The following is a 23,081-nucleotide window of genomic DNA, read 5'->3' on the forward strand; positions in this document are numbered from 1 at the left end:
GGAAATACATGCCAGATTCAGAGTCTGAGAACATTCAGAAAAGAATATTATCTACTTGGTTTCTTTAATTTTCTTTATAAATCAAAATTATTCTATGATCAAAATATTAAAAGGCTTTAGTTTAGGTCTAAAAATCAAGAACACAATATTAAATCCTTTGCATCTGTACAATAATAAATCTTCAAGCTTCTCTATCTGGAGTTAGGATGTTCAGCATTGATTAGTTGTTTTTCTGCTCATAATTTAAAGATGTTCTTTAAATTATAGCCATTTCCTAATTCATTCAACCCTACTACAAACTTGAAGGTAAGCAACAATTTCAACAAGACCAGACTGATATTATTTCAGATTGAATAATTCCTTGTGAATTTTAAAAATAAATAATGAAGATATCTTCATCTATTTTGTTATACCATAAATGTTTTCATCTAGTTTTATTTTTAAATAAAGGGGGTCTAAAATTAAATTCAAGTGAATGTATCATGATTTTGGCTTCTAGATTTGGAACATAATGTAGGGGGGAGAGGAAGGAGGTAGAGAAAGGCTCTTTTTTTCTACCAGCTCTAGCACCTAAATTACTTCTATACTGAACTGCCAGAACATCTAATTCATTAATAAAATTCTTGAGAGAGATAAATTCAAAAGGAAATTCAATAATGTCCCCATTGTTTTATTGTAGATGGCATATCAACTTCTCTTTATTACTGCAGAAAACTCAAGACCTCTGTCGAGTGCAATAAAATGGTACGTGTTTAGTTTTGCAATGATTCCAAGAGCAGTGATTTACTGTTTAGAACTAGATACCTTGCACACAAACATCTAAGCTTGGCAACTGCCTCATGTTTAGTGCAAACTATACAAGGCAGCAGGAGGTATGCCCACACACTGAGTACCTGCTGCTACCAGAAGCCATTCCTTTCACTCTGCTTTACTGTATCTAAACTCAATTATTAAAGCTAAGATATACATTCCTGTGCCCTGAGGTGTTTGGCTATTAACATAGGGGAATTGCTAGTCTAATACAGCTTTAGTCATGAGACAGTCAGAAGAATCATAAAGCATCAATTTTTTTCAACTTTTTTTAAAATGAAAGACAACTACTATATTTTGAAGTAGGAACATTTGCAGTATTTTACAATATCTGAAAACAAGTCTAATGATCATGATTTTCCTGGAAAAAAATATATGTTCACTGATATAGTTTTGTAATGAAGGTAAAAGACTGTACTCTGTTGCATAAGCACCTGTTCCTAAATTCAATACCAAATTTTCCCACAAAACAGACTTCAGACTGCTCATTATTAATTGACCTTGTATGCCACTTCTGGCATATATACTAATGGCACTAATGCTTTTTTTTTTCATATTGTACTCTATACACCAGAGTATAAAATGGGCTCTTGCACAAAGATAGTTTGGTTTGTTGGGTTTTTGAATTTTGTTTTGTTCTTGATTTTTTTTTTACCTAAGAACCATTTAATCCTCTCCTGAAATCTTCATTGTCCATGTGAATATTTTAATAGTTAATGTATAGGTTCATTATCCTAAAATATTCATTTTATTGTACATGCTGTAAATCCTTACTATTATTTTTGTATCTTTCTGTCTTCATGATCTCTTAGAGTCACCAATTTAAAACTGTTTCTCTATAAGAGCTTTCCTTGTTGCGATGGAACAAATTTACTCTCCAAAGAGCATTCAGAAAAAGGGGACAATGTCTTGTTTAGATGGCTATGCACCAACATAAACACATTTGTTTATTTATCTGATTAAATTAATGTTAAATCTATGGCATTATATCAACTTTTAGCATCCCATAAATAAAGAAGAGTCTAAAGAATAAAAGAATCTTAAAGAACCATATGACAACTAATTGTATTTTCCTATAAAAATAGTAATTAAAATGTCAGTAAAACAGTTGAAAATCATTCTATAAAGGACATAATCAGATCTAAATTCATGGTTTAAAAAGTTTTTTTGAAGGTTTTTTTCAGGGTAAACAACTATAGCATAGCGGTTCAGAGAAATTTTCTCAAATTACAAAATAAGATGCAAAAGAATAAAATGTGCCTGACTGTTGAGGTACTTCTTTAAGTATAAATATAAATGTTAAACTAACTTCAATGGGGGCAGTTAGCAAGCTCAGTGGATTGAGAACTAGACCTAGAAATGAGGGGTCTTGGGTTCAAATCTTGCCTCATAGATACTTTTCAACTGTGTGACCCTTGAGAAGTCATTAAATCCCCATTGTCCTGTCCTTACCACTCATCTGCCTTGGGACCAATACAGAGTACTGATTCTAAGGCAGAAGCTAAGGATTATAAAAAATCAAATAAACTGAAGTCTTCATTATTGTCATTTTGCCTGTATATAGACAAGATCAGTAATGTTTTTAAACTTAAAATGTTTGTCTAGCCTCACTCTTCCTCATACACCTTTTTAACTGCAGTTGAAATCATATTGTACCTTAAAAGTTCTCAAAGAAACCACACTCCATTGATGATAATAGATTTTCCTATTCTTCCTAGAGAAATAAATCATTAAAATGTTTCTTCTAGTCACTTCACTCTGTATACCCCACAATGTTCACTCCAACTGTTAAAAGAATACCATAGTTTAGACAAGTACATTAAATATGATACTGGGTTTCTATATGAGACATACATGTCAGAACAAAAAATAAGTACTCAAAAAGGGCAGAAAACTGCTTTCAGAAAAGCTAAAATCCATTATTATTGACTTTAACAAATGATACAAATGCGAAATACAAGGGATATGGGAACACATCCTAACCAATTAGTCTATTATCACCTTTAAGCAATAGCAAAAAAAGACTTAAGGGAATTGTGCAGAGAAAAAAAGGCCAAATCTCTGACAGCACTTTCCTTAGCAGTAAATAAAATACAAAGAGGATTTCCTAAAATCTAGGACACACTAACAAATTAATCGAAATCTGAAGCAGACAGATTTGTAAACTCTTTTGTAAAAGGCTATTTCCCTACTGACTTAAAGGGCAAGAGAAAGCAGGGAACCTTCATCAGTGACATGTAAAAAGCAGCAAATGTCACAAAAGTCATATACATAATGGTTGCTTAAATCGCTTTTTTCATAAACTCTCATTGGAAAGAGTTATAACACTAAGTGTGGTGGGAAAACAAACCACTGAAATTGGACCCAAGAAAATGGGTTTCTGGTTGGATTTGCCCTTGACTACTTTTGTGAAATGGAGTGAATCACTTCATTCCTCTGAACCTCAACTTTCTCACTTTAAAATGAAAACTGCTGAGGTTCCTTCAAAAGAGCTAAGATGCTCTGATCATAAATATGTGAAGGTACTGCTAAATATAATAGTACATCCATAAAGCCTAAGGCTTTGAAATTTTCCATCAAATCTTTAAACCAGCTAATGAGAAAGGTTAGATGAGGGGAAAGGCTTCTAGTTTCTTGCAAAGAATTTAAGATCCTAAAGATAACATGACAGAAGTATCATATTTCAAAACATTGATCTAAAAGAACACAAATACCATAAACCATAGAAAATATGGTAATTGATAAATGAACTACTCAAAAAAACTTTCCCTTTGAACCAAAGAGAAACCACCTAAAACGTGTAAACTATACAATTTCAGGCTCAAATTTCAGGCTCCCCCCAACAAAATCATTTGGGAAAAAAAATAATGCAAATGATAAGAGTAATCTAGTTGCCTGATGACATGGGCATTGTGCAGAGATGGCAGGGACCCTGTACCCCTAGACTCTGGCAGGTTTTGAGCAGGGGAATTCCCTTCCCCCTTCTTGCCCTTGAGACCAAGGCGAGGACTGTGGTCCTTGGAATTCCTTTGAGTTGAGATAGGCAAAGAGATACACCTCCAGGACACACCTGGACAGTCTAGGCCCCAAGGGTCTAGGATGGACCCTGCACCAACTGAGGGCCTGAGTGCAGGGAGTCATGTACACACTACCGGAAAGGATACAAAAGGGTGAGAACTAGGGGACCCAGGGAGAGCCTCCCATGGCTGCTCCACTCATGCTATCTTGCTGGCCATTAATCCTATCTTACTAATAAATCTTTCTTTTTTACTTTTAAGCTAAGTTTGGAGTCCTCTCATTCTTGAGAATGGTTTCCTTCCTGAACCCAGGGGTTCACCAATTTGCTCCCCTATGACACCTGAGACTTCAGAAAATATCAAAAGTGCCTTCTCTGTGGAAAGATGCAACAATAATTTAGGGGAAACACAGACCACTATAGAAAAGTTTCTTTATGGAAAATTTTAAAAGTTTAGTAGGAAAATGTATCAGTGTAATAAGCAACATATATATCCTGGTCAAAAACAAGTTAAACAACTGAGATGGTTGTAATTATCAACACATAAGAGAACCCAGGGAAAATCTAGTTTTAACATTAATAACTGTAAGTGACCACATCTTTGTAACAGGTAAAAGAGGTCCATAATAATAAATAATTATTTATTAGTAAATATAAATCTAATTTAGATTAAACTTATTAGGATATTAAAATCCAAATATTGGGGAAAATGAAAGAACAAAAAAACAAAGCTTACCCTTGGCTGCCAGTTTTCATATTGCTTTTGTAAATTTGCACCAATGGTTTCCAAAGCTTTTTGAGGACCCATTGACAGAGGATCTAAGAAAAAAAAAACCGGGAAAAAGAAGTCATTACATGTTTATGACATCATCTAGTAAACTACCATCCTCAAGTGCAGTTTTTCTATTACATAATCTATTTCCAATTTCTTTTGCACTAGCATAGTCCAAGTTTCCATTATATTTGAACAAATTTTTAGAACTGCTAACTAGTCCAAAGTAAGTGAAAATATCCAAAATATACACAAAACCCAACACTTTCGATTCGTTATATTTAGAGAGAGGGAGAGAAGGAGAAAGAGGGAGTGAAGGACAGAAGGGGAGGAGAGAGAGACAGAGACAGAAAGAGAGAGAGACAGAGACAGAAAGAGAGAGAGAGAGAGAGAGAGAGAGAGAATGATATGTGAGGAGAGGTGAAGGAGAAAATGGAGAAAGGAAAAAATTTTAAGTTATATTATATTGTCTTGCAGACATATGTAGTTCTTCCTTAAAAGGAAATGTCATATAATTGTACACAAATATTATTTAATTCCTTTGAGAATGGCTTTTAGGGAAAAAAAAACCTCAAATCTAAGAAACTAATGAAAGCTAAAAACAGAACATTTATGCTCAAATAGCTTTTTTTTTTCTTTTAAAAAAGGGGGAAGATACCTGCATAGATGAGGACAAACTTATTTTTTACTTCTTACCTTTAACATTATTAGGTCTCCATTTTCTCTAATCTAATGACCAAAAATTTTACATTAAAACAATTTATATCCATAATTATAATATCTTCTGACTAAACTCCATCTAGAAAGAATACACTGAAAGGGGGCTCTGATGTAACAGAGGATATAGGATATAAGACTATCTTTACTTAAAATTTAAAATTTCTATTAAAAGAATCTGAGTCTATTTAATGTTCATGGTACAGTATTATTACAAAGACTTCAGCACATGATGTCCTCATAACTGGTTGTCATTCTAGGTATCATTCTGTAGCAATCCAGGTATACATTAATTGTGATATTATTTGAAGAATGCTCAAAAACTGACTCTTGTATTGCTTATGATTGAGTTCTGTAACCTTGAGTTAAATTGATCCTCAACCTTGCCAAATTCCTAGCCCTTCCCTAAGGCTACACTCTTAGTGTAGACAGGTTAGTCTCCAGATTTTACTTACAATAATCAATTAACAGATGCCTTAGGCCACCTCAAACTCCTAATCTGGGTATTGTTTTAGTATCAGGCAGTTTGTATCTCCTGAGGATTACCTCCTAGTGTTAATGTATCAGACCCCTTGGATCTCCCCTTCCCCCATACTGTTGTAACCCCATTAAAAGTAGCTATATGGCAGTTCAGGATGAAGCTCTGAACCATGGAAGCTCTTGACCACCAGAGCTTACTCGCTGTCTGACTACCTTATGCCAGAACTTTCTTTGTCTGTGTGTCTTTTATTCTCACCTTATGTTCTCTTTCCATTAGTCCTTAACCTGTAACCCATTTTCTCTCAGTCCTTGGTTCCCCTTTCTGAGTATCCTACCCACTAGGAATTTTCCTGGAACTGCTGGACGGCTTCACATTCCATATAAAAATAGTACCCCCAAAACAGTCTAACATGAATTTTTACTAATTAAGAAAAAAAGCAGCCAGTAAAACTAATGAGGTCATATATCCTTAAAAGGGTTTTGAAACTAATATTATACAATGAGATTGATATGCAGAATTTCATTAAATGTCTTGATAGCAAATAAGTATAAACCAAAGTTGGTCATAACGTTTTTTTCTTAAAAAAGAAAAAGAAAGTGCACCATTTAGACTTTCTCGTCCTTTTTTTTTCCCCCTGAATGAACCAAGGATTATTTATCAGGTTAAAAAAAAGAAAGAAAAGATTATTGCCTAGTATTTTGCTAAACCCCTCTTGGCATATAGAACATTTATCTCAAAACCCCTTGGCATCATTCCTCACTCTTTCCTCCAGGCCCTGACAGTGATTTGGTCCTTTTCCAACCATTCTACATCCCATCCCACCTTTATCCAATAGACTGTAACCTCAGACAATTGTAGTCTGAGTGTCTACTGATTCTTTCCTTACTACCATAAAACATACTCAAACTATGATCATATATCACATCCTTTGTTAGTCAAATTCCTTTTTTAAAAAAAAGGCTGTCAAAATTCACTGCCTTAACTTTTCTTAATTCTCAACCCTTTGCAATTCGGTCTCCAATTTTATCATATCTGACGTAGTTCTCTCTATAGTTAATATGATCTCTTAATTTCCTAATCTTATGAACTTTTCTCAGATCTCATTCGTCTTTACTAACAGATACTGCATCATGTGACACTAATGACTACTTTCTCTTCTTAGATACTCTCTTCTCTATGGGTTTTTGTAATGCTCTCTCTGATTTTTCACCTGTCAAACCACTTCTTAAGCTCCTCTGCTTAGCATCATGACTCCTAACTTTTGAGTATTTCCCAAGGCTTTGTCCTAGGACTTTTCTTTTTTCTTTCTGCACTTTCAGTGGCCTCATCAGCTCCCATAAGTTCAATTATTAACTATGCTAGAGACTCAAAGATCTGTCAGTCAATAAATATATATTATAAATTTATTATCTGCCAGACTGTGGTAAGCATTGTAATTTTGCTAAGACCTATATATCCAGTTCTAGTTCCTCAAACCCATATCAAAAAATGACATTTCAAACTGAATGTTCTGGAGAAATCTCAAACTCAATGTTGTTAACAGAACATCATCTCTTTCCCTTCCCCCTTTCCACAGCTCTTCCAAATTTCCCTATTCCTGGAGAAAGTAACACTATTCTTTCAAACTTCCAGGTTTGCCACCTTGGCATCTTAACTCCTCACTCTCCATTACCTAAATATCCAATCAGTTGCTAAATCTTGCTGTGTCTACCTCCAAATCTGAGACTTTTCCCTCTATTCGCAGAGCTGTCAATTTGTTTCAGTTTTATCTCTTGCTTAGTTATTAAAACTGTTTCAAGACCCCTCCTACTCTAGCCCATCTGCTAAAGAGATCTTACTTAAAGGAAGATCTGACCATGACACTTCCCTGTTCAATAAATTCTAGTGATTCTTGTGTCTAGAACCAAATATAAACTCCTGTGCTTAGCTTTTGAAGTCCTTCAGAAACTGGCCCCAACCTCCTCCCCCTCTCACATTGTAATCTAGGCTAAATTTGCCTTTTCTCTGTTCTTTATACACAAGACTCCATTTCCCCCTCTCCACAACTTTGTATTGAAGGCCATCCTCCATGTCTGGAAAGTCCTCCCTCCTTACTTCCATGTGCAAAGAATCACTATTTTTCCTTTCCAACTGCTTTGTGCTCTCTTCCTACACTATCTTGTCATTAAATATTTTATATTTATTTGTATTACTCATATATATTTATATCTCTACTTGCCTCACCTGTTAAGATGTAAGCTCCTTGAGAATAAAGTATTTCATTCATTGTATTTGTATCCCCAGCACCTCACACAGTGTCTGCACACAGTAGGTGGTGTTCTTATTGATGTTGACTTATATATACATATATATAAATAACACATGCATATGATATGTAATAGAATAAATGAAACTTTTTCAAGGAAGTGTATCAGAATTTGTATATCTAGATGATTATTTTTCTTTGAAGTCCTTATAGAGATCTAGTGATGCTATTAAATAAGCAATTATTGAACACTGGGGAGTTTCTCTCAATCAATTTACTGAGACAAGAATATGATAAGTATTATGATTCTTATTCTAAAGACGAGGAAACTAAGACTCAGAGTTTTTTTAATTGCCCTATAGTTACACAACTATTAAGTGTCAAAGGTAACATTCCAACCCAAGTTACTTAGCAATCATTTCCCTTAAGACCTTTCTCTAGGCTCTATGTCCCCAAATCTTTTAGTTAGTCCTTATATGAGAGGGTCTATAGATACTTAAGTACCAGGTTAAAGATGCTCTTCCCGTATCCCACCAGCTACATTGCTTTTGGACTCCTCTGGTCCTCTCTGTCAGGCCTACCTTCTCCAGAAAACTCATAACTGAGAAATTTTATTATGCTGCAAGACTTGAATCTGCCTGGAATTCACATCTCATTAGCACCCTCTGACAAAGGACTCCAGAGTCTCTGTTTAAAAAGAAGGCTCAGCACAGTTTTCTCTTCCTCATTTCCCACCAGCTACAATGCTGTAGAGACATCATGCTATTTCTGCTACTTTCCACCCACCTTTTCAGCTTCCTTGTGTGTGTGTGTTGTTTTCCCCATTAGATGCTAAATTCTTTGACTAGCTTTGTTTTTAATTGTATTCCCAGAACATAGCATAGTGCCTAGGACATATCAGACACTTAATAAACGATTACTTCATTTCCTGAGTAGGGGAAGAACATGGTCAAACCCAAGACTTAGGAAAATTATTTTGAGTTGCTATATGAAGAATCAGAATGGAGAGAAAAAGAAGAGTTGATTGAATTTATAACAGTATTGACCAGAGATAAGAACCTGAACTAAGGTGGTATCAGTATGAGTGAAAAAATGGACAGCTCAAAGAAATCATATGGAAGTGGAAACAATAGGTTGTAGAAGAGACTTCTTCAGGCACTGATTAGAAGCAATGAGTGTTTTTTAAGCACCTCTTAAAATGCCAGCCATTGTGCCTTTAAGACAGTGGGGATATAAAGAAAGGCTAGACCAGATTACTGCTGACATCACTGACAACTCTAAAATTCTATGACTGTGTGATCTATTCATCCTTCTGATCAGTTTCTTCTGGCCATGTGACAGTATGTCAATGTCATGCCTAAAATGGGGCAGCCAGAACTATAGGCTAAGATCATGTAATGTATTTATCTTTTATCTGGTACTCTTATTGAGCTTATCATCCACTGACAGCCCTAGATATTTATTTTGAATTCAGTAATCCAACCATATTATAACATTACTTTCAATTTGCCCACATCACTCCATACTGTCCACAAGGATAGTAGGAAAGGCACTTTTAAATGCTTTCCTGATAATCGGATTTACTAGGGTCGTAGCATTCCTATAACTTACCAGTCAAGTAGCCTTATCATAAAGAAATAAAAGAGAGGGGGATATATATCCCGCCAAAATATTAGAGGGAAATGTTTATATTTCATTATTTCTATATCTTCAAAGTAAATGTTCCTTAATTTAATAGTAAATAACAACAAAATAATGGTGGTAGTGGTGGTGGTGGTGGTGGTGGTGGTGGTGGTGGTGGTGGTGACCACAGTGATGAGATGGTAGATGATAATATGAAATCAATCTGAATGATTTGGTATAGATGGGGCCAGAAGAGGGTTCTAAAGAGGCTAAATGTTTACCAATTATCTCTGATACCAGAATAAGCAAGTACTAAATGGCAAAATATAGATAATTGCCAGCACTGGCATTAAATCCTCTTTTCACTATACCAGACTTTCTAATGGCTGACATCTTGTGGAGGGAAAGAGCAGGGAGAGTTAGAAATATTAGGTTTTCCCAATTCTAAAGTGGTTAAATTTATTAAAATCTAAAACTCAAGAAATTCAAAAGCATTCTTCATTTTCTCTTCAATAGAAAAAAAATGTATTAGTAAGGCTGGCATTCTTTAGATAAATTATTAGCTCAAAAAAAAAATCCTTTCAAAGACTCAAAAAATGTTAATGACTAAAATAAAGCTTTCTGTTATATAGTGAACCAGTTGAGGCCATTAAGACTCAGAAAGATATGAGATGGGACTGGATTTGGAAAGAAAAGAATAAAGGTCCATTAAAATATATGAACATTTTATGAGTAATCCAATTTTTAAAACATAGATTAATCAATGAATTTGCTATCTTTCTAAAATGCTCTCAATAATATCATCGCTAACAACTATCAAGCACTATGGCTTTGCAAAATAATTCTTATATCTCTTTTTGATTTGAACTTTTCAATAACCCTGTAAGGTAAGTATTACATGTATTATTAGCCTCATTTTATTTATTTAAGGAAGATTAGGCTTAGAGGCCAGATGACTTCCTCAATATCCTATAACTAGTAAATATCTAAAATAGTATTTGAAGTCAGGTCTCACTTAACTCAAGTCTCTTCTATAGTGGTGATAGATTTTCATGACACCCTTATTTATCCAGTCATAGAATTCATATTTAAGTGTTGAAAAGGAATTTTTGGCCACCTAGAATCACTCCTACAACATACCCAACAAGAATGTGGCTGAAGATTTCTGGTGACAACACCTTCCAAAACAACCTACTCCTCTTTTGAGAACTCTAATTGTTAATGAGTTTTTGCTTATAAGAAAGAGAAGGAGCCTGGCTGTACCAAGCACCTTGTAATCACCTTTGGTATAAGGAGAAATAAGAAACATGTGGTAAAATCTTTGAGAGGAAAAAAAAGAATATTCATCAAATCAGATAGGTGGTCAATAACGTCAAATAGTTCAGAAGGGTAAGGATGAAGCCAAAAAAATGGTCATCAGATTTAGCAATTAAGAGATCAGTTTTAGTTGACTGATGAGGGTTTGTAAGGATGAGAGGAGGTGGAGTGGAAGCAATAAACATAGAAAGAATTTTTTACAGGTACTGAATAAATTTGGTTTTGTCACATCACATACTATGTTGTAAACATTGTGACTAAGAAACAAAATCCATTAATTAGCAGGAATGTAAATAAATGTAAGGCATTTCAATTCTTTTCATATAGTCAAGAAAGATCTAGAAAAGATTTTAAAATTTTGTTTATAAATACTAAATTACTTAAACTTTTATATATTCTTCACCTCCAACCAAATAAATAACTTTGTCAAGAATTACTTGGAAAAAAATTTCTTTTTTAATTTTAAGAGGAAGGAAGAAGAGAACAAGAATTTATTAAGCCCAACTATGTTCCAGACACTGTATTAAGTGTATTACAAATACTACCTTCATTTGAGGCTCATGCTCATGACAATCCTGGAAGATATGAACTATTATTATCTCCATTTCACAGGAGGAAACTGAGGCAGAGATTAACTGACTTGATCAAGGTTATAGAGCTAGTAAGTGCTAGAGCCAATTTTGAACCTAGATCTTCATGTCTCCAGTTCTAGTGCTCTATCCACTGTGCCATCTAGCTGCCTCAGTATTATATATATTGCATAATCTTCCCCAAAACTTTTTCCCCAAAAAGTTTTAGAATAAAAGGGGATTATAACTGGCTATGCAGATCCTTACATCAGAATTACTGCAGAAATCTTCTATTTGTCCTTTCTGATGTTTCCTTCTAGTTAATTTGTCCTACAATCAATCTTGCACCTCAATACCAGATTCATATTCCTAAAACTATTTTTTCATAACAGAGCTCTGATCTAAAACCTAAAATTGGCAGGTACTCTGGTTTATATTTCTCTCTATTCACATTGAACCTGGCATACTACCAATATACAGTGCCTGATTTCCTCAACAACTATTGCCCATTACATTAAGCTATATAATTATAGCTTAATTTCATTTCCTTCCTTTCAAGAACAATTCTGCTAAATAATGTGACCCTGAACAAGTAATTTAAATAAAAAATTAATTGCCAAACCTCAATTTCCAAAGAGGTTCTCACAAAGGACTGAACTTTAAGATGTTCCCTATGGTACCTTCTAATTCTCTGAATACATTACAGATACCTTCCATAATCTAGATCCAGCCTATCTAACTTTTATTTCACACAACTCAAGGTCTGCCACCTTATTGTCCTGATCAAATGTCATCAGATGCTACAAAAATCAAGAGTGCTGAAACAGGGGCAGGTAGGTGGCTCAGTGGATAGAGAGCAAGGTCTGGAGTTGAGAGGAACTGGATTCAAATTTGGCCTCAGACACTTCCTACCTGTGTGACTCTGGGCAAGTCATTTAATTACAACTGCCTAGTCTTCACCACTCTTTCTTTTTAAATTGATTCTAAGACAGAAAGTAAGAGTTTAAATTTTTTGAAAAGAATGAGTATGTGGTAAGGAAGTGGAAACTACAAAAGACTTTTTCAGTACTTGTGGTGATAACAGAAGAAGAAATGGAATGGTCTGTGTGTCTGTGGGATACACACACACATAGTCCATGTTGACAGAGAGAATGTGACTAATAGGAAAAGATTAAAGGTAGAAGACAGAGAAAAGAAACACAAAAGCTTATATTGAGGCTTCACAAAAGTATGTACTATAAATTACACTCATATTTCCCACTGTACTTGCAAATAATTATACTCTCGATAACTAAATATCCATTTATCCATTATGTCATAAATACATACTTAGTGAATCTTAAGAAAGATGAGAGAGTCTACAAAGAGAAGTCATTCTCAAGAAGGCAATAGAAAACAACAAACCAATGAAATGTTACTTTAGGATAAAAGAACTTCCGGAAGCCCTCACAAACTTTCAGATCTCTTACCTTTTATGACATACAGTATCCATTAGGTGATTCGTAAAAAAGATTTCAGTAATATTATACTTCCCCATGCTCAGCATTCAGTTCATTTATACCATATTTTAAAATACAGTTAATTCCCAAGCAAGTCATAGGATAAACATTTTTCAATATTATTGCTGAATCATTTAATATCTAGCCATAAAACAAAAGCAATCGTACCAAATCCTCCTCTAAAAATAGATAACTGTCAAGAGAGATTGAGAAAGGGAGGAGAGAGGGAGAGGGAAAATGAGAGGGTGAAGGAGAACAGAAAATGCCTTATTACCTAGATTGAGGATAGAGGGGTAATAATAGTTCCTGACCTACATTTCAGACTGCCACTTTTACACTGACATTTCAAATTCAACATATAGAAAATTTAACTCATTGAAACATTTCTTATAGTTCTCAAAAGAGAAAAAGGTATCACTGTTAAATCTAAATAGCTTTCTAAAAACTCTAAGCTATTTTGCTATATAATACCTTTCTACACATCTATTGCAACCCTAATTTTACAATGCTATGTACACAGCTGATTGAATAAAAAAGAGAAGTAAATGCTTGCAGATATAGCTATGAAATATAGAATTTCTATTATTGATTAAGCTGTCACCAAAGGACAGGTTAAAATAAGAAAAGCCTGGACAGTTATTTCTATAACTTGATTTACACAGTTACACAGAGCTGTGCCTCTCAAAGCAGTAGTCTCCAACTGTTTTTAGGAATATCCCTTGCCCTTATTTGGCATCATTGTAAAAAATGCATGCCTATTCACCTCAGTAAAGCTGTGTCTAAAACTGAATTCATTATCTTTTCCCCTAAACCCTCCCCACTTCCTAACTTTCTATTTGCTGCCAAGAGTACAATCATTTTGATTGGGGATATAGACTCTAAACGATCACTCTATTGCAAATATTAATAATATGGAAATAAATCTTGATCAATGATACATGTAAAACCCAGTGAAATTGCTCATAGGCTATGAGAGGGGGATGGGAGAAGGGGAGGGAAAGAACATGAATCATGTAACTGCGGGGAAAAAATCCTAAATTAATTAATTAATTAATTGACTTTTAGGAGAAGATTACCATCATCTTCCCAGAACCTCAGGCCCACAATCTAGGAACCATCCTTTATTCCTCACAATCTGTCAGTTCCATGTCTAATCTAATCTCTAAAGATTTTTCCTTTGCAGTATCTCTCCATATACACAGCCTTCTCTCCTCTGATATTGCCCACACTCTGGTGGAAGCCATCATCATCTCATGTCTGGATTATTGTAATTGCCTGCTGTTGGGTCTGTGTACTTCCAGTCTCTCCTTACTCTAATCCACCCTCCCTGTCTGTCACTAATTTTCCTGGGGTTTACCAAATCACCCTTCTACTTAACAATTTACAGTGATTCTTCATCATCTCCAGAATCAAATACAAAATGTTCTGTTTAGCTTTCAAAACCTTCATAATCTAGCCCCCTCCTACTTTTCCAGTCTTCTTATACCTTACTCCCTGTAATCTACTGTTCAATTCATGACAATGGCTTCTTTGCTGCTCCTTAAGACACTCCAACTCTAGGCTTGGGGTATTGTCTTAGGCTGTCCCCATACCTAGAATGCTTTTCCTCCTCATCTCTGCCTAACCCTCTTTCAATTCCCAAGTAAAATCTCATCTTCTACAGGAAAATTTTCTCAATCCCAATTAATTCCAGTCCCTTCCCTTTGTTAATTATTTCCTCTTTATCCTTTATAAGATTTGTCTGTACATTTGTTTGCTATTTCTTCCATGAGACTGTAACCTTCTAGAGCTATGTTAGTAAACCTATGGCACGCATGCTGGAGTGCAATAGAGGGGGCTGCTTCCCTCCACCTCTCCACATAAGCCTGAGGACATTTCTCACATGACCCTTCCCTCTACCCAGTAACCCAATAGGAATGCTTCTTCCCTCCACTGTCTGGGGCAAGGGGGTTGGGGGCGGCGCGCAGCACATGCTTTGTGAGGGTTGCAGTTTGGGCACTCAGTCTCTAAGAGGTTCACTACAACTTTTCTAGATGGTAAGGATTGTCTCTTTCTGCAACATTTAACTCATTATCTGACATACAGCAGATACTTAATATAAGATTGCTGACTGTGCATGTAAAAATGATATATGAATATGGTGGATCAAAACAATACCTTCTATTTTTCCTCCTCACCCTGATTCTGTTCCTATACACTTGAACAAACCACAAATCAAATCAATCTTTCAAATTGCTACTTAATAGATAATAGTTCACTGGTAAAATAAAGTTTGAAGGAAATTTCATTCAATTGGTCAACCGTTTCTTGTAAATATCCAACTCCAATTTAATGATTAACATTAGCACACTTAATAACTTTGATTTAATAAGGTATATTTATTGTTATCAGGCCAATGGGTATAAAACACATAAATAGAAGATACAGAAGACTGGTTAACTTATTCAATTGGAACAAAAAATTGCTGCAGTAAACAAACCTCAAAACTAACTTAGAATCTTAGCTATCATAGCTTTCTTTAAAGCAGGTAATATTTGTTGATGAGCCCAAGAACTTTTGATTTCTGATAAAAAAAAATAGGGTTTTAATGAATATTAAATGCTCACATCATTTTTAAAAAATAAAAAAAGAATTAGAACGGTTAGAACAGAATTGCTTTTTACAACATAGCAAGGGGAAGAATTCTTAAATAAGGGATGGCAGTTATCTTTAAAACAATACACATAGTCAAGCACGACAAATCAGTTGTGTGTGTACACACACACACACACACACACACACACACACACACACACACACACACGTATATATTTTTATATATATGTATCATTCTGTATCTTAATTCCACCACTGCTCTGTCAGGGGGAAAGTATTCTTCATCAGCAATTCTTAGTAACTGAACTTGGTCACTATATTGATCAGAGTTCTTAAATATTTCAATGTTATCTATTTTTATTATATTGAATAATCTTTTTCTCCAAGTTCTGTTCACTTCACTCTAGATCAGTTACAAGTCTTCCCATAATTTTCTGAAACTGTCCCTTTCAAATCTTTTGAAATAAAGTAAGCTTTTGAAAATTAAGTTATCAGTGATAGAAAAAAGGCTCAATATACACGAAAATATTTATAACAGCACTTTTAATAAGAATAAAGGACCAGCAGGTGCCCATCAACTATGCAATGTCTAAACAAATTATGATACAAGAATTTAATAGAAAATTACTCTGCTGTAGGAAGAAACAATGAATATATCTAAAATGAAACATGCTTCCCATGTCTTAAGAGAGAAATAATTGACTAGAGATACAGAATAAGACATCTTTCATGGAAAATAGGAGGATTTGTTTTGCTTGACTATGTATGCTGGTCACAAGGAAGGTTTATTTTGTTTTTGTGTGTGCATAATTCAATTTTGAAAAAGAAAAGGAAGGGGAGCAGGAATGTGGTGATGGTGAAAGAAAAGCAGAAAATATCATTGAAGTAGTTTTTTTAATAGGACAAGAGAAAAAATGGAGAACAGTTTTGGAACCAACTTGTTGAATTTATCCTATAGTTTAAAGGAAAAAAGTTGGTGAAGGGTGGCAGTGGATAGCTACATATCATATGTAATCTTCTTTTTCTGTTCTTTGAAGAAATTCTTGTGTTTGCTGATGTTTTAAAGTTTAGAATAGTAGTCAGTCAGTAAATAAGTTTTTATTAAGTGCCTACTACTATATGTCAGATGCTGTGCTAAGTAAGTACTGATAGTCAATACAAATATCAAAGAGAAAACAGAAAAGGAAAAAAGATTAATATAATCAATACAGAGAAGCATGGAAAAACTCATGAACCAATACAAGATGAAGTAAGCAGAACTAGGAAAATGTACAAAATAATAGAAATGGAAAGAACAACAACAACAAAACAATGAAATAGCATGTCATGAAAGTATAATGGCCAAGCTTGAATGCAAAGAAGAAATATGAGGATGCACCTCTCTTCCATCTTTGCAGAGATGGGGACCAACTAGGAGTATGGAACATTGTATATGATGTACTGGTTTGCTTTGGTGAACTTTTTTCCTCTTTTGACTTCTTTGTTACATGTGATGGTCTTCTTTGGGGGAAGAGGGGACTAGGGAATATACAAGGAAATAAAGTTGACATAAAAAAGAAAATAAATCAATAAATTTAAATATATACATAGTTGGATACATATAGATACATATAACTCCAAGAAATATGAAAATAGTACTAATATCTTCTCTAGTAAAGCTGGCATAAGTGCAAATTGAGTCAACAAAATATTGTTTAAGCCCATAATTCTACTGATCTTAATGAGGTTATGTTAGAGATAGGTAAAGGATGCTATCAATTATATCTCTTGGCTGGTGATAGAGCCAAAACTGATGATCAACCAACATATATTTATTGTGGGCCAAATATATGCAGTGTATTAGGTTATTATCCAAGGATACAAAGACAAAAATGAAACACTCCTTTAAGATAAGGGACTTTTTTATGTAACAAGAATGTTTCAAGTGTCTCTATTTTGTATGACATTCATCTTTTTTTGTTGATGATTAGGCAGGATATAACATTTTTGATAGGCACTTGAGAATCTCAGTGGCTTTTTTTTAATGTAGTATGCAATTTCCTTTCCCGATTTCTAGTATATGAGGAATAAAATAATTCTAAGTTATTCCAACTGCCTTTCCTTCATAATGAACACCTTCCTCTTGGCAACTTGAAAATCTGTCATTTGTTAAAGAAATGATGACATTTAGTCTTGGAATTTGAGGTGCAGGTAGTTTTTTTCCTAGCAGCAATTCTATCAATCAATATTTTACTATCTATATTCTAGAAACATATACCGACACATTGACAAAAGCAGGGGCTACTTAATTTTTGTCCATTTCCACAATGCCTAGCATTATACACAGAAAATGGCACAAAAAACTTTGAAATGTTTGTTCATGTGTGTGTGTGTGTGTGTGTGTGTGTGTGTGTGTGTATACAGATGTAAACATATATAATCAATATATACAAAAACATTTATATATTCATATATTAACAATGACTTAACATGTGTGAATGTATATTGTATGTGTGAGTATATCTATATCACAAGTAAACAGCTATACATACATATAAACTTGTATAAAATATAAATGGGACACTTTTATGTTGTTACCTTATCGGTAAGGGCCAGAAAACTTACAACCAAGGTCTGTCTGTCCTTGAAGTCTTCCAGGTGGTCTCTCCATGACAGGTGTTCATTAAGAAAATTCACACTTACCAATCCAGCACTCTAAACGGGCACAGGGAGTTGTCTTCACCACATCCGGAGGATCCACACCTACATTTAGGCACAAAACTAAGGCAACGCTAACCGTCTTCATCTGGGAACACAACAGAGAAACCAAAAAGAAAAATGTTTTCATGTGGACATTGATATCATTTGTTTTCTATAATCAGAGAACACTGCTCTGCCTTCACATTTTAGCAAGTACTCCTCTATTCACTTCAAACAATCTATATTAAATGTCTTCCATATGCATCATGCTAGTTAGTGGGGCTTCTAAAATGGCAAATAATATTGTCCTTCCCATTAAAGAATTTATAGTCTTCTAAATGGAATACAACTTGCACTCAAATGAGAATAGCATGAGATAGTGTGATACAGGCAAAGAAAAGGACAAGACAAAGCACTGTGGGAACCTGAACCAAACAGAGCTTTATAAAATTAATTTTTTTTTAATTAAAGTAATTCCATGAGGAAGTACAGGAAGTCCCTAAAATACAAACCAATTTTGTTTTTAAAGTTCACATGTAAGATTTCTTTTTTTTCCTTAGAGAGATAATTAGGTCCCCCAGTTAGCCCATAAAAAAACTTATTTAAACCATAACAGAAAAACACTCTATACATGTACATTCAAAAACAGTAGAAAACAGGGGCAGCTGGGTAGCTCAGTGGATTGAGAGCCAGGCCTAGAGACAGGAGGTCCTAGGTTCAAATCCGGCCTCAGACACTTCCCAGCTGTGTGACCCTGGGCAAGTCACTTGACCCCCATTGCCCACCCTTACCAATCTTCCACCTATGAGACAATACACCGAAGTACAAGGGTTTTAAAAAAAAACAGTAGAAAATAATATTGTTGGAAACAAAAAACTATATTATATAGTATAAGCTTTTAGTCCTGCAATTTCTGGGAAAAGTAGGAAGGCATCAGTGAAAAATAACTGAAATTTTATTATATATGAAGCTCATTCTCTCTTAATTATTGTTTAATTGATATATCTCCTGTTATTATTACTGTAATACCTTCACCGTCCCACCCTCTTGACAGCCTTTTGTGATCCTGGGCAAATCCTTAACATTGTTGACCTCAGCTTCCTCATTTGTCAAATGAGCTAGAGAAAGAAATGACGAAAGTACTTCAATGTCTTTGCCCAGGAAACTCCAAATGGAGTCATGAAAAATTGAATATGGCCAAAAAAAAATACTAAAAAACAATGAAAATAATAGTAGGATTTGCCCAGGATCACACAGCTAGTAAGTGTCTGAGGCAAGATCTGAACATAAGGGTCTTCCTGACTCCAGGCTCAGTACTCTATCCACTTCACCACATAGTTGCCCTTCAACTATAGTTTCTGCTAATTCTCTTGGTAATTAACTTTTCCTTCAAGTATTGAATATATATTCAAGTAAGTATTGATATTAGATTATGTCATTATCAATGGTACCTTTAAGCATAATATATACTGATGCTTATTTCCCTTAATTGTCTCTTTTGTTATGTTGCTTTGTTTGAGATCATAATTGTTACTCCCTACTTTAAAAAAAAATTTACCTGAAGCATAATAAATTCTCTTCCATCCTTTAATATTAACCCTGTGTAAATCTGTGTTTTTAGTGTATTTCATATAAGGATTGATGAATATTGCTTTCTAATCCATTGTGCTAAACTCTACCATGTTATCAGTGTATGCATACATTCATTGTTATGACTATTTCCTTCCATCATAACCCCTTATCTGTTTTTCTCTCTTTTCCTCCTTGCCACTGCATCTTTGTAATGGAGGTCAAAAGTCCTTTCTTTCTCCCTACCCCTTTTAAGATTCAATGTCTAAAACTGGCCCCTTTTTCTAACTTACTATTCCCTAAATGTTAGCTTTCCTCTTATGCTCCTCTCCCTCTCTTAAACTGCTTTTCTATTGAATTTAATGTATGTGTAACTAAATATGTGTGAATGTTACATTTTCCTTTGTTAGATTCAAATAAGAATGAGATTAATGATATATCCATATGTTCATTGTTCTCACTTATTCATCAATGACTGTACTCTTCTTTTTGAATCCCAATTATGCAGAATGGTTAAATTGCTATCCCTTGCTTAATACATTTCTTTTTATCTCCCTTTTCTTTCCTGGCTTAAAATATTCTTCCCCCAAAAACACCACCACAAAAGCCAGAGCCTAATGGTATTATTTAATTCCCTCCATCACCTTTAAGATAGTAGGAATCCAAAAGAACACATGTCTTTTCCCTTTTTAAAATGTAAAACTTCATAATTTAGCCTTTTTCAACTGTTCAAAAATATTGAACTTTCAAGGTAATATAAAAACCAATAAAAGCAACTCAGCCTTAAAGCATAACAGCAAAAATATAACCTGCTTTATCCTAAAAAGACATAGGAAAGCATTATATAAATAACCAGTATTGTCTTAGAGACTATGTGAGCTAAATTAATAAAAATATGAGTCATTCCTCAATTGGTAAGTGGTTAAAATAACAGACCATTTTCAGAAGAAATCAAAGCTATCAAGTCACATTAAAAATGCTTTACATTAGTATTGATTAGAGAGATACAAATTAAAAATCTAAAGTACCATATCACACTTGGTAGAATGGCCAACATGATAGAAAAGGGAAATGAAAAATGCTGGTGGGGATATAGAAAAATAAGGACACTAATGCACTATTGGTGAAGTTGTGAACTTGTCTGGAGAACAATTTGGTACTCTACCCAAAGAGCTAAAAAACTGTACATATTCTTTGACCCAGCAATATCACTATTAGATCTATATCCTAAAGAGATGAAAGAAAAAGGAAACAAAGCCTTATACAAAAATATTTATAACAGCTCTTTTTGTGGTGGCAAAGAATTAGAAATTGAGGGGTCATATGCTCAAATCCTTATAACAGGGGAAACTAATCAATTGGTATATGGCTAAAGAACGTCTATATCATTGTGATGAAATACTATTGAGCTATAAGAAATGATGGGCAGGATGGTTTCAGAAAAACTCAAGAAGATTTATATGAATTGATGAAAGCTGAAGTGACCTAAAACAGGACATTTTATATACAGTAACAGTAATATTGTAAGACTTAGGCTGGATCAAGACAATTCTAAATGATGAAATTTTATGATGAAAAATGCTAGTTACTTCCAAGGACAGAACTGATGAACTCAGAGCACAGACTGAAACAAACTTTTGTTAACTTTTTTTTACTTAATTTTTTTGGTAACATAACTAATACAGAAATATATTTTGTAGTGTTTCACATGTATAATAGATAGCCAATTGCTTGCCTTCTAAGTGGGTAAGGGAGTGGTTAAAGGAAGAATTTGGAAATCCAAATTTTTTAAATGAATATTAAAAATAAATAACAGTGGAGGGGAAAACAAAATTAGTGTAACCTAAAATCTAGACTAGAAGTTTAACTAAGATAATAGGCAGTAAATACTTTAAAACAAACTAGTTCATTACTAGTTATAACCTTAAAAAGATCATAATTATAAAGATATATAATAAGAATGAATTTTGCAAATCACTTAATAATCATAGGCCTCAATTTCTATTTGTAAAATGAGGTTAAATAAACTATATAACTTCTAAGATTCCTTCTGATACCAATACTGATCAGTTCAAAACTTATTGCCACACTAAATGATAAGCTCCTTGAAGGTAAGACCTGGTTTCACAATAAATGGGAAAGGAGAAGAGAGGTAAATGACTAGCTAAAATTGATAAATATCTATGTATTCCTAGTTACAGCAATAAGATTATCTTAATGAAGCCAAGTAAATTCATCCCAGATTTCTTTACCAATAACTTATACCTTAATTTGACAAAAATAATGTTGTCTTAAAAGTAATCATTTTGCATAATAAAAATCTCTAAAATTCACATGGAAAGCATCCATGTAGAATAAAATCCAAGTTTTTATTATCATGACATTGTATAAGATCAAAGTTTTGCACATAGAAAGTGCTTAATAAATGTTTCTTTAAATGAATGAACGAATAACTTAACCCAAGGAAATGACATCAATTACACTTGCAATTTACTAATTTCTATAACCAGAACTTGATTAAATGATATTTGGTAACTTTTTCTTCCCATATTACTCTGAATTCTTCTCCAACTAAATAACTGAGCTCTAGAAAGGTAACCAAAAACAACATTATGGTTCACCCTATTTATGTCCAAAGTACTCAGTATTCCCTTGCTTGTCTGAGGCAAAGCCACCCCATTTCTCAACATCCCAGGAGTATTCATTAAGATTCAGAGCAGCAGGCAAAACTTTCAGCAGCACAAGAACCATACAAATGTATAATTTATAAACTAAGTCAGTAACTAGAACATACAGTGCACCTTAGAGTAAAGGGAGAAAGAAAAATACCAGTTGTTAAAAAGGATAAAAATTCAGTTTGTTCTATAATACAAATCTCAAAGATTGTTAGGGAGGCAAAAATTAGCAAAAATTTAAACTGAAAATTTTTGCTTTTGAAAACTTACAATCAGGCATGTTGTACAACTTAGTCATCACCTTCAGGAACTCTGCTTTATTAAGTCAGCTTTCTAGAACTTAGAGGAAACACACAAATAAAAAAATTCTCAACATCTCACTGGTTTCACTTCTTACATGTAAACAAGGGGAGCTAAAAACCCTTTCAAATGGATGTCTAATCTTATCCATTTGGAAGTTCCCTCCCTTGATGAAAATCATTTCTCACTCATGCCCACCCATCCTGTATAAGTC

General features: G+C 34.0%; 1 protein-coding gene across 2 annotated transcripts in view; it reads right to left on the reverse strand.

The window, feature by feature from the left end:
- RPTOR (regulatory associated protein of MTOR complex 1) overlaps positions 1-23,081 on the reverse strand; it is a 547,237-nt gene that overhangs the window by 441,101 nt on the left and 83,055 nt on the right. For both annotated transcript variants that reach the window (XM_044676205.1, XM_044676204.1), the window contains exons 2-3: positions 18,327-18,429; positions 4,563-4,645 (exon numbers count right to left, since the gene is read on the reverse strand). In XM_044676205.1, coding sequence (XP_044532140.1) covers positions 4,563-4,645; positions 18,327-18,429 — 186 coding nt within the window. The remainder of the gene's footprint in view (positions 1-4,562; positions 4,646-18,326; positions 18,430-23,081) is intronic.

The sequence above is a fragment of the Gracilinanus agilis genome, chromosome 4, assembly GCF_016433145.1.
Source record: "Gracilinanus agilis isolate LMUSP501 chromosome 4, AgileGrace, whole genome shotgun sequence".
Lineage (NCBI taxonomy): Eukaryota > Metazoa > Chordata > Mammalia > Didelphimorphia > Didelphidae > Gracilinanus > Gracilinanus agilis.